This window comes from Myotis nattereri (assembly GCF_964212035.1).
Source record: "Myotis nattereri genome assembly, chromosome: 12".
In the NCBI taxonomy this organism is placed as follows: Eukaryota; Metazoa; Chordata; class Mammalia; order Chiroptera; family Vespertilionidae; genus Myotis; species Myotis nattereri.
In genome coordinates, this window is record NC_138087.1 from 50409809 (window position 1) to 50422832 (window position 13024).

Here is a 13024-nt window from a genome sequence, read left to right on the forward strand (position 1 = left end):
GTCGTCTTCAGTCTTCAGTTGTCTTCAGTCTTCAGTCTTCATTCCGCGGTGCCTGCATATGCAAATTAACCACCATCTTCATGGGTTAATTTGCATATTCATCCTGATTGGCTGGTGGGCGTAGCGGAGTGACACCAATTTGCATGTTTCTCTTTTATTAGTGTAGATATATATTTATTTATATATATATTTACATATATATATATATATATATATATATATATATATATATATATATACACACATATATATATATATATTCCAGAGAGGAAGGAAGAGGGAGAGAGACAGGAACATCAATGATGAGAGAGAATTATTGATCAGCTGCCTCCTGCATGCCCTATACTGAGGATCAAGCCAGCAACCTGGGCAATTGCCCTGACTGGGAATTGAACTGTGACCCCCTGGTTCATAGGTCGATGCTCAACCACTGAGCCATGCCTGCTGGGCTGAAGGTGGAATTTTTGAGCAAAGTTCTTTTCTGTTATTTTTTACTTAATAGTGCATGACAGAGAATCTATTTAGGCCTATGAAGAAAATCCAGTTGAAAGAAATCATTTGCAGTGGCTCCTGAGCTGACTGTGGGCAGGGTTGGAGTTCACTACCCATGACTGTGAATGGAAATTTGGGAAGCTCTAAGGCATAATTATTCTAGTGTGGTGCACAAGAGTATCCCAGTGACACCCCAGTGGTTGGTGTAACAAGGGTCCATCTACCTTAAAATCCCCTTGGTTCTTGAAGCATTTATTTCTTGGTGGATAACAGAGGTCTTTGATTTAGAAAGGAAGCCAGAGAATTTTTTGTCTTGGAGTTCTGAGCTGAATTAAACATTTTTTAAAAAATATTTTGGTGTCCTGCTATCACAATGGAAGGTTATTACTTGTGTGATTAATGAGTGAAACATGTACTTATGTTGAACAAAATATGATCACTTAGCCACCTTCTGCCTTTTTGTTTCCCTCTGTAAAATGGAAGCCCTAACCTCCTTTCACTTCACAATGAGCAAATGGTAGCCCCCTTCCCAAAAGAGGTGTGTAACGGACTCACATATACTTGAAATGATGTATAGATTTTTATGTTTCCATGTTTTTGTTTTTGCTTACATTATTTAGTAATATTTTTAGAAATTGTGTCTCTTTATTTCTGGTTGACACTTCAATGTTGTTGTTTTTTTAAAATATATTTTATTGCTTTTTTACAGAGAGGAAGGGAGAGGGATAGAGAGTTAGAAACATCGAGGAGAGAGAAACATCGATCAGCTGCCTCCTGCACACCTCTTACTGGGGATGTGCCCGCAACCAAGGTACATGCCCTTGACCAGAATCAAACCTGGGACCTTTCAGTCTGCAGGCCGACGCTCTACCCACTGAGCCAAACCGGTTAGGGCAACACTTCAATGTTTTTTGTGCCCAGTTGTATTAAAACAGAGTAATAAACAAACACAGCAACACAGATGGGGATGGGAAGAACATCCAATTAATAGGTTTTTAAAGAGGACACTCTTTCATACCCCAATCTTGAACACAGCTTCCACTCCATATATAAAAATAGTGATGTCAACATGTACCTCTTAGTTCTTCTTAGTCCATAGGAGAAAATAGAAAGAATTGGAAATGAGAGAAGGACCTACACATGGAGAAAATGAGACAGATGAGGGGGGGGGAGAGAGAATGAGATTGAGAGATATCCCCCAAGAAAGACATTCAGGTGGCCCAGAAAAACAATATAGGAAGTTGAAAAAGTTGGAGATGAAAGAAAAAGACACTTGGTTACACTAGCCTGGACCAAGGCAAGCATTTGTGAAGGTATATATCTTGTGAGCTTTAAGAAAACCATCACTAATTGGTTTAAGGTTATATTGCACATTTACAGCAGAGTCCTAAATGGGCTCAATGAAGGTGGATTCAGATCGTGTTTTATGTATGGGTTACAGTTTATTAACCTGAACATTTTTTTGGTAGATCATACATATTTGGTAAAACATAGAGCTATCTTCAATGAGAGGGGTCACTCCAATTGTATTTTTTAAAATCAATAGGACAGTTTGGAATTTCTAAGGTTTTATACTTTGTCTAAATAAAATATTAATAGACAATGCTAGCAACTACCCTGAGTTGAGGAGCCTGGACAATATTAGGTACTCATATTAATTCTAGCCATCACAATAAGTCAAGTTTATTTCATTCCTATTATAGAGTTGGCTAATAGGTTCAGAGAGGTCCTCCGACTTGGCTGGGGTTACACAGCTCAGGAGGGGTAAGGGCAGGATCCAAATTCAAGTCTGTCTGGCTTCAGGCCTCTTTTCACTGTCTAGCCAGCCAGTCATCAGGCATCACCATGGAAATGAGTCCTTTAGCACACAGTTGTCAAGGAAGATAAATATGTGGGGTGACTGTACTTATTAAAATTCTAATCCTAATGCTAGCTGTACGTAAAGTTCTAGGATCTTGTGTAGTTAAACAATGGATGGTAAATGGCCCTAATTATGAAGAATGAAAGAAAAACTAATTTATAATCCAGTCATCCTGCTATGCACGTGTAATTATACTCTGTCTTTTTATCTATGTGACATTTACAATTTCTTACTGCTTTCATATAAGGCAATGCATGTGTCCATCATGTCTTTGAATGCCTCTGTGCTCATGCAAAAGGCGATTTCTGCTTTGAACTAAGGATGTGTGTAGGGTTACAAGGTAACTAACCTTTCCCTTTTAATCACTTTGATGTAACAAAAAACTTTCTGTAAGTTTTGGAAAGCATTTCTAAAGGAATTTCAGATGTTTGCATATATTAAAATTTCATTTAAAAAAATCTAGAATGCATTGTTTTCTCAGTGTCTTAGTTCTGGTTGATTTTGGGCATGGCTGCTGTATTTCTTAACCAAGCTGTTATATTTTATATATTGCCAAATTTGCCATGCATACTTTATTTTAAAAAGGAAAGTGTGTGTGTGTGTGTGTGTGTGTGTGTGTGTGTGTGTGTGTAAATGAAAGGCATGCTTTTTAAAATCCAGAGTTTTACCCATGCATAAACTGTACTAGAACCAAAGAATCATGAAGAGACCTGCTGTGTTCCAAGATGAAAGAATCAAGGAGTTGGGAGAATCTTCCCCCTCTTTCTGAAAGAGAGTTTGTGGGATACACAACTGAGGGTGGCACACACTCAGCTGCCCTAAGACACTGTTGAGGTGTTAGTAGGGATAGTTAGGTAGGGTGGCATGGCATCATGGGCTTTTCCCAAAGTGAGCTTTTGGAGCAAATAAAAACGTCACTAACAGATGCTTCTAGAACTGTGGGTTTAACTTAAGTCGAGTAGGGGGTTCTGTTGGTAGCCTCCGTCTGAATGCTTAGAAGACTGTGACCCTGAAGTCAACTTTGCACTTTGCAAGCTTCCTGTTGAGACTAGAGTGAGTTCTCCATTTTACAGAGGCATTTTGGGATGGGTCACCTGCTACTCTTAAGGAGCATGTATAGCAATTGGGTCTGGCCCCAGAATCCTGAGGGTTCTACTTGATGTTGAAACATGTTTGGAGTATAGATTCTGTTCTTCGTGGTGTCAATGGGTGGGTACTCTTTCAGAGTGTTAAGTAATGTTTGGGTATGCCCTTATGAGCTTTGGTAGGGTAAGGGGTGCTCATTGTGGGTTGAGTTAGATGTATTTCTGTAGGATCTGATCTGGAACTTTAAATCAGAGTCCAATCTGGGATGGTAAATTTTGTTTTATGGAACAGTGTCAAGTAATGTCCCAGGTAGACTGACCAAGGACAGGATGAGCCACCATTTCAATCCACATTTTCCATCACCTCTTGGATTCTGTGGAGAGGCGCTTTTTAATTCTCACTATAGGGAGGTAACTTCTGATTTGATGGAAGTCCTTTTGCTAATGGTTGTCCCAGAGAAAAAGCATCAGAAAAAAAAGGCATGTTTGGGTGAAGGACCTTCTTTCTACCTCATGATCTTCATCTGTCTTTAAGTTTGGACACATTCACTTCTCTGGGTAAAAGGCCGAGTACAAAGAAGTACAACAGGTCCTTGAATAACATCCTTTTGTTCAACATCATTTTTTAAAACTTTTTTTTGTTAATCCTCACCCAAAGATATTTTTCCATTAATTTTTAGAGAGAGATGAGGGGATGGAGGATGGGGGAGAGAGAGAAGCATCCATGTGAGGGAGACACATCAATTGGTTGCCTTCCACACATACCTGCAACCAAGTTATGTGCCCTTGACCAAGAATCGAACCTGAGACTCTTCAGTCCATGGGCCAATACTCTTAACCACTGAGTGAAACCAGCCAGGGCTGTTAACATCACTTTTTTGTAACATTGATGAGAAAAAAATATTAATTCCCAGCTGGGGCCACTGACTGGCCACCTTGATCCTGAACTAGAGTAAGCTGGTTGGGAAATCATTATCTTACTTGTTTGATTAATCTTTCTTACATGTATATATAGCTCACACTTAGTTCAATGTTTAATATTAGAAGTGTTTGTTGAAATAAGCCAGAGGCTGGACACACCTACAGGACAACAAGAGATTGATTTATTCAATCTTAGTGTAGTTGGTGTGAAAATCTTTGAGAATATTAATGCCCTGAAAACCATGAACTCCATGTGTTTTTTTTGTTTGTTTGTTTTGTTTTACTCCATTTATAGCATTTGTAGGTGATTCCACAAATAGAAGCAATGGCATCTGTCTTTGGATGTGCTACCTATCCTATGTGAAGTCCCTGACATGGTAGTGGTTGAGCCGTTGGACACTTGTCATCAGACCCTGCTGATCCATCACATTCTACTTAGAATCACTGAGTTTTAGTTGTGCAATAGCTCTGGGTTTCCTTACACATTCGAGTTTAGCCAAGAACTCTGTGTGTGTTTCCTGCTTTGATTTTCAGCTCATAACAACTTCATTTTGCTAAGACAAACCAGAGCTTTCCAAGACTTGCTGACCATCCTCAGACATTTAGTTTTTCATCTCCAGCTAACAAATGGACAATACTTTTCTTTATCCAACTCCCACAGCCACGATCATTTTGATCATCATGAGAATTAGAGTCAACTCAGTTTGGCACCTTTTCCTCAGTGGTTTCAGATGCTTCAGGAAGCACTCACTGGTTGTCCACCTGGTTACCTCTATAATCTTCAATATACTGAGCAAATATCTGATTCTGTCCAGGAGCTTTGAAGTGATCTGATTAACCCAGTTGCCAATGAGACACAGTAGAGCCTACATTGTCTTGTATCCTCCCTACTTTCCATTTTGGTTCTGTTGTTGAGTACATAGAAATTATTTTTAAAAAGTTTATAGATTACTATTCTGCAAGGCAGTGTAGGGTGTAGAAGGGTATAGACATTCTCTGTCTGCCCTCCTGTGGCTTACAGTTTGGGATGCAGGAAGTGAAAAGGAAAGAACTATAAGTTTCAAAAAGGTACACAAGAAGGCCATGTGAATGCATGGAAGAGAAGTTAAGAGGCCCATGAACTGAATACTCACAGGAGACCTCTTTACACTGGACCTTCAAGAATGGTCAAGGCTTCCAACACATGATAGAAGGAGGTCTTAGAAGAAGTGGTATATGGATAAAGCACATCCTTAGGAAGCTAAAGGAGTGTCAGAAGGCTGATTAAGGAACTTCTGCAATGAGCACAGAGAGGGAAGCACCAGGACTTAAACTTTTATATTGGGAAATTGCTGCTATAGGTGCAGGTGATACCATTGTAAAGGAGGCACTAACAATCCAGAAGTTCCGAGTTTAGATTTCAGCTATCTCACTCCATACAGGTGACCTTGGACACATCACAGTGGCCATGTGGGTTGAGTGAGTTCCCTATAAAATAGGAAAGGCGGGACAGTAATGGCTAGATGGTGCAAGAATCAACAGATAGTCACTGTTCCACAAATGGCAAATTAGGACAAGTGGTGCTGAAATAAAGCAGAATTGTGCCTCATTCAAGTCTACCTTTGTGATGAAAGCAAAACCTTTTTGCACCCACTGTTGTTCAGGTACCTCATGTTATGAGAACACAGGAGTTTACTCTTTGGTTTGACCTAGTACACATTTTCTAGAAGGCCCAAGGAGCATTTGCTTTGTTCTCCAATGAAGGTGTGCCACCGTACTGTCACCTTCACCACCACACCGGCTCCCAAGAGGCCCCATGCCACTCAGACACCCAAGTTGGCAGTTTTTCTGTTTTAACTCTCCAAATGACAGATGTGGTAAGATTGGCTTTTCCAGATAGCAGCTGCATCTTTCTTCCACTCCCTTCCCTTCGCTTCCTTTCAGACTCAGCAATTTTCTTCTTTCCCCCAGATAAATTGCTGTTAATTTAAATGTACTGCAGATCCTTGCCATTTTATGGCTGATTGCTTCTGAGTAATAGGAGGAAAATGTGTGCATGTTCGAATGTAAAGAAATCTTAATGAGTCGGAAGCCAATGATAAAGAAAGCACAGTGCTTCACTGACCTTCAGCCCACCCCCAAGCCTTCCCTTTGAAGAGGTCTGTGAGCAGATTTGAAATCAGCAAATAGCAGAGACTGAGTTTTAGGACGCATCCTGGTTTTCCTTCTCTGCTTTCAACTTCACATTGCATTCTCAGACAGCATCTGCTTTAACCTTGTTCGGATTTAGCTCAGCTGGTGCAAGGAGTGGTGGCAACATTTCTCTAAGGTTGTTTTTGATAAAGGAGCTGTTCTCACAATAACTCCTGTGCACCATCGGAATGCTACAAATGCTTCAGAATGTCACATTGTCAAAATATCTATATTTCAGGCTCAGAAGCTAGACAGCTCGTTTGGCTGCTAAACCCACAAGATGTTCAGCCATTTGTTGTGGTCTAAAAACTTTCCCCCTCACTAGGAGAAAATAATCATCTATTGTTTTTATATTATTTTGTGGCCCCTTTCTTGAGTTCTTATAAGAGGGCAAAATTCATGAGATCCTGGTAGGTAGACTAGGACCCTGATTGGATATCACTTTTGATCCTTGAGAAATATGAAATATTGGAGACATCTCTATATATAAAAGCCTAAGTGACTGTCGCAACCGAGGCCTGGTGCACAAAATTCGTGCATGGGGGGTGGGGGTCCCCTCAGTCCAGCCTGCACCCTCTCCAATCTGGGACCCCTCGGGGGATGTCTGCTGCTGGTTTAGGCCCCATCCTGGGGAATGGGCCTAAACCGGCAGTCAGACATCCCTCTCACAATCTGGGACCACTGGCTTCTAACTGCTCACCTGCCTGTCTGCCTGATAACCCTAACTGCCCCCCCTGGCTGGCCTGGTCACCCCCAACTACCACCCCTGCCAGCCTGGTCACCCCCACCTTCCACCCCCTCCAGCCTGGTTACCCCTAACTGCCTCCCCCACCAGCCTGGTTGCCTCTTACTACCCCCCTTGCTGGCCTGGTCACCCCCAACTGTGCCCCCAGCCTGGCCACCCCTCAGTGCCCCCCTCTGCTGGTCTGGTCACCCCTCACTGCCCGCCCTCCCCGCCCCCGCTGGCCTGGTCACCACCAACTGCCCCTCCTGTTGGCCTGGTTGCTCCATGCAGCCTGCTGTCCGGTCGTTTGGTTGCCCCTCACTACCCGCCCCCCCACCCCGGCCCCCGCCGGCCTGGTTACCCTATGCAGCTTGCTGCTCAGTCATTTGGTCGTCCCTCACTAACCCCCCTGCAGGCCTGGTCGCCTCACGCAGCTAGTTTCCTTATAAAAGGATGAAAGTTGTAAGTCAAACTAATTTTTCAATATATGGTAGAGTATCTTTAGTGTGTCAATAGTATGGGAAGATCAAGGGTATTAAGAAGCCTTCCTGAAGGCTCACATTGCTTATCCTTGTTTCAGGCTGTTTTTTTCCTCTTAAGGGAGATACTGCATGTGTTTTTATGGTGGTTTCACTTGTTATTTTTTATTGCAAGGGCGAATGGAGCTAAGGCATGCTTCTTTGAAAAGGATGAATCACAAAAGGCAATCAGAAGGAGGTTGAAGAGTAACATCTGACATCAATTTAAATAGGGGCAAATGCTGTTGTGTCCCGAGTGAATGGCAGTCCAAAAGAGCTTGCATCTAGCTAAGAAAATTGTTTCTCAACTGTAATTTTAAAGAGCCTAGAGGAGCATCTGGGAAGAAAATGTCAAATAGAAGCAAAGGAAGAGTGGCTTGGTTCATTCTGTAAACACTCTGACATCAGTAAACTCTTAGAATTTCCCTGCCAAATGCCCAGAAACTAGTATATAGGAGTCAACAAATCTTTTTGTCTGAGGGTGATGTCTTCTGTTTGTATCACCAAGTTTCTCCTGTTTTTTATTGGCAGACTTGACATCCCAATTTTAATCCTATTGTTACAATGGGAAAGGAAGTGAGAATCACCTTCTTAAAACCTGATGGAATAAGTAAGAGGTTTGGTTGGTTAATTTGGCATGCTTGTCCTACATGCCATAGTGTCCTCTAAACTAGTGCGGCTTATGTGTGCCCGGAGCCTGAACTTTTAGAAAGAGAGTAGGAAGAGTTATGAAGGAGAATTAATCAGTGCCCCTAAGCTCTTCCTAAACTCTCAGTGCTTTGTGGTGTTTAAATCCACAAATGATGTTTGGCGTCCATCCCAAGTCCTTTCCCTGAGACTTGGAAGGGCAGGAGACAGGAATGCCATGGAAATTAAGCTCCAGAGGGTTGCTGTAAATGATAATACAGATTGGTGGTGGTAATTACAGCTCTGGAGGCAGATGACACCAGCACTTGGCAGACCAGACACCAGGTTGAGGAAGATCGAGAGTCTGGAGGGGTTGTGTTTAGAAGCGCCTTCCAAAGCTGAACTTGAAAACATCTTGGCAGTTTCTACCATGACATCATCTATTTTGTCACGTATGAATCTGGTGAAGATTCATGCAAACTATACACAGAATTGTATGTAACAGAATCTTCCCCATCCCTGCTGGGTTTTTACGGCTAAGTGCAAGGAGAGTTTGTCCTCCCTGCACAGGGACACAGCAGGGTGGCCATAGAATCTGAGTTCCTGGGTCAGAATCTGAGCTCCATCACTTACTAGTTATTAGACTGTAAGCTACTTTGGACAAAGAGCTTAGAGGAGAGATTGGCACAAAGTAGATTAGCGTTATTTATTATGCAAGTTGTCTACTCACCTTTCTCCAGCTGTGGGGCCATGAAGTAGTTGAGGTCAACTACTCCATTTTCTTTATTTTTGTATCATCTATTACAGTGTCTATGATTTGGTCTGTGCTCAGTAAATGTTTGCAGGATTAATTAATACTAAGTATTACATATTATGTGTTTTATATCTATTACATTTAATATACACACTATATGTCTTATATATACTAGTTATATATTGAATATATATACAATATGCTACATGTTATATGTTATATATCATATGTGATATAATGGATATTACATTTCTACATATCTATGTGTCATATATATTCTGGACATTTGATTCCATTTAGGCAATTAATTTATTATTTAATGTTAGGATTCCTGAAAAAAAAAATCTAAATCTGTGTGTAGTTCCATATTTTATCAGTTATATCCAGCCAGCACTCTGCTTTAGTTGCTCAGTAATTTATCAATTGTTTAAGAAATAACTTGGTAAAATTAGGCAGGGGAAAAATTAGGATTATGGTAGATATTTGTTGTTAAGTTTTATTTTTTTCCCCTAAAGATAAAAATTCTTCAGGGGTCATCGATATTGTTCATGTATTTCTCCTACTTAAGTTAAGAAGTTAATATCTGACAGTTGTGGGTGGAGCTGTGTGCAGAAATTCTTTGCGTTTCTTTCCAATGTTTCATGTTGCATGTAAAGTTGGTTTTGAGTTTAAAACGAAGTTGCTCAATAATGAGATGCACATTTTCTTCCAATTTCTGTTCTGTTATTATATATTACTTTATATTTTAAAGCATATTCCATGTTGTGTCTTAATTTTGATGTTTATTTATGTTCTTTTAAAAGTGATTGTACTTGCATGTTAATTTATGTTGATTTTTCTTTTGAGCATGACTTATGTTTTATTTTGTGTTTCTTTTAGGTTTTGTTTTGTTTCATAAGATCCCACTGGATGGGTAGCTGAAATAAAGGAAAAGACAGAGAAAGGGGCTGTGGTGCTTGTTGGTTGGTGCTGCCTTGTAAGCTGGACTCTTGGGACTGGCACAGGCTTCTCCCGGGAAGTCTGCTTACTTGGCGTTTTCTGGTAGAGGCGGGTGGTGTTGGCAGGAGGTACTGCATGGAGCCTGCAGATCCTGAGCTGTGATTGGGGAACACCGGTGCTGAGGCAGCTCACAGGCAGCTACTCGGAGATGCAAGAAAACATCTTAAATTAATGCTTCCATTTGTTCTTACAATCATTCAAAGGTGGAATTGAAATGAAATCCTATTGGGTTGTGCTTCTCTTCTGGAAGATGTGCTGTTTGACCATACTGGAAATGTATTTGATTTTTATTGTTTCTGTTTATTAAAGATGAACTACAAAGTTAAAACAAATCTAAATTTAGGGACAGGCATAAGTGCACACTAAACTGTAACCTCCATGTAACTCGGATTTTAACATCATCTTCTGTTGTTGTTTAATCAGTACTGAACTGAGGAAGTTTTATGTTTCCATCCATACCACAGCAGCTGAAAGCGCGTATACGGTATCACCGTGGGGACGTGGTGATTTCACAAGAGAGGCTCTTTCCTTCACTGATAATAAAGACCCAGAGCCATGCAATCAACGCTCATGATTTCCTTAAATTTTCTTTAATGATTTTCTTAAAGGAAAAACAAAAAGCTACTTAGTCAGGGCTGTAGAGTTAGGTTAGGCATAGACAGGATAACTAAAGGAGTGAAATATATGCATATGGTGCATATGTCCTTTCATTTGCCCGCTGCGATCCACCTGCGTTTTAGAAGTTTGTCGAGTGATAAGGCCACAGCAACCCATGCTGTTCCCCTAACAGAACTGCAGCTTTTCTACTCTGAAAAGGCCTGTGAGCAGAATGGCTGGCCTGCTGTGAGCAGAAGTCGATATTGTAAGTAAGACAGTCTCCCTACGACATACTATACTGCTGCTGGGTTTTCAGGGGGCAGGACAGCTCATCCTGACCCCAGCAGCACAAGGTGGCCGGTCGCTAATGAATATGTGCTTTATATTGTCCAGCTTCATTGCTGAGAGGGCAGCCGAATCCTGCGCCCCTGCCTTAGTCTCACCGTGGCCCCCTGTTTCAATCGCTCAGCCATGGCAGTGACCTCGGTACGCTCTGCTCAGTCTGCACCAGGCAGGATCCCTGTCAGAAGACAGGTTTGACTGCCCTGCCCCACCTCACCTTACACCTTTCTTGTTAGGGGGACTTCAAAGGCGGGCCTGGAGCATGTCCTTTGAAAACACAATCAGGTCTGTACAGCACAGGGGATGTAGTTAATGATATTGCGGTAACTATGAATGGTGTCAGGTGGGTACAGGAAATATTGGGGGGAACATTTTGTAAAGTATATGATTGTTTAACCACTGTGCTATACACCTGAAACCAATACAAAACAATATTGAAGGTAAAAAAAAAAAAAAAAAAAAAAAAAAAAAAGACAGAAAAAAGTGCACTGATGCCATGGCTGCATTGGAAATTTATTGATGTCCTTCAAAAATAATTTTTTTGAAATAGTTACACAGTTTTACAGTTCAGCTTTAAGGATGCATAGATTTTTAACAGGTCTAACATGTTTGGAAATGTTTTGAATCCTGTGTAACCAAGGCATTAATCTTAATAAACCAGGATCCATTTAGGTACCACTTGATAAAATAAGATAACCCATGATGGATATTTTATACTCTCTCTTTTACATTAGCCACTGACGATGGTATTGCTCAATGCCGACATCTCACAGAGTCTATGGATTACAGCATTGAACTTGGCTACTTCAGACCCAGGCCTGAAAGGGACAGTTTCTCCAAAGTGTAAACAGGCTCCTGGTTTTAGAAAGTATTTTTCCCCCTAAAAGGACATTTGAGTGTGAGGGCAGCTGGCCCTCAGTGTGGGGACGTCTGAATATCCTCAGAATTTCCATTTTCTTACTTGCTGCTAAATGACAGTTCCTGTCACGACTTAGATTCTGATCTTTCCCAAAGGTGTTGATTTACAAAGAGGCCAGCTAATTGCAGAAATCCCGAACCCTGAGAGATTAAGGAAATTCAAACTGGAAGCCAAGCAGGGGCTGTCAGGACAGCTCAGATTCTTAAATATCGGCCATTTGGTATATATACATATATATATATATTTTTAAAAAAGCTTTTATGTAATTTCATAGAGCCATAAAAAGGCGATGAATTGTTTAAGGCCTATTTTTAAAGTTTTCCAGACTCAAAAGAAAAAAAAAATAAAAGGATATTTGTACTCAACAGCTAGAAGAATGACGAGGTGGATTTCTGTTTTTCAATGGAGAGAAGTGGACAGATAAGGCAATTTAATATATCAGACCGCAGTTGACATCTCCTAGGGAACGATGAAAACAGCCAGCTATTAGAAAATTGTTTCATATGGTTCTTGAGTTCTTTGCTTTGTCTTTTCTTAAATCCCTGAAGACCACAATCAGTAACATAGCTTCTCATATCTGTGCTCTAGACCACCCGCCTGCATCCTCTTGCTTTCTGTGTCCTCTGTAAGAAATCTTTTATGAGCTTCTTAATGTAATTCTGCAACATTAGAAAAAGATGGGCAGCATTTTTTATTGAGATCAAGTCTGTCGCCCTCCAGCAAGGACCTAGCACTGCAGTACCAGGCGGGTACCCTAAATGCACAACGTACCCTAAGTGGGTGTTCACTCCAGAGGGGAGCTGTCACTCAGCCCCAGCCAACTCCCGCCCCCCGGGAATGTGGTCCCAGGTTTCCAAATCTTGGGATTCTTTAAGAGAAACTTGAAACCTGTGAAATGTCCCTATTTTTAAAAAGTTGACTCAGTTATTTTTAAAACGTTATGTAGGCCAACAGAACATGTCTGTGGGCTGCCCGTTTGTTGCTTGTGTCTTAATGCAAGATCGTTGTTCTCT

General features: G+C 41.1%; 1 protein-coding gene across 6 annotated transcripts in view; it reads left to right on the forward strand.

Moving 5' to 3' along the window:
• Positions 1–13024, forward strand: part of NTRK2 (neurotrophic receptor tyrosine kinase 2) — a 311333-nt gene that overhangs the window by 114167 nt on the left and 184142 nt on the right. For 2 of the 6 annotated variants that reach the window (XM_081103079.1, XM_081103080.1), the window contains one exon: positions 10034–11534. The exons of the other annotated variants lie outside the window; for them this stretch is intronic. In XM_081103079.1, coding sequence (XP_080959205.1) covers positions 10034–10071 — 38 coding nt within the window. In that variant the 3' untranslated portion in view covers positions 10072–11534. Of the gene's footprint in view, positions 1–10033; positions 11535–13024 lie in introns of those variants that run through there. 6 annotated transcript variants of the gene reach the window in all.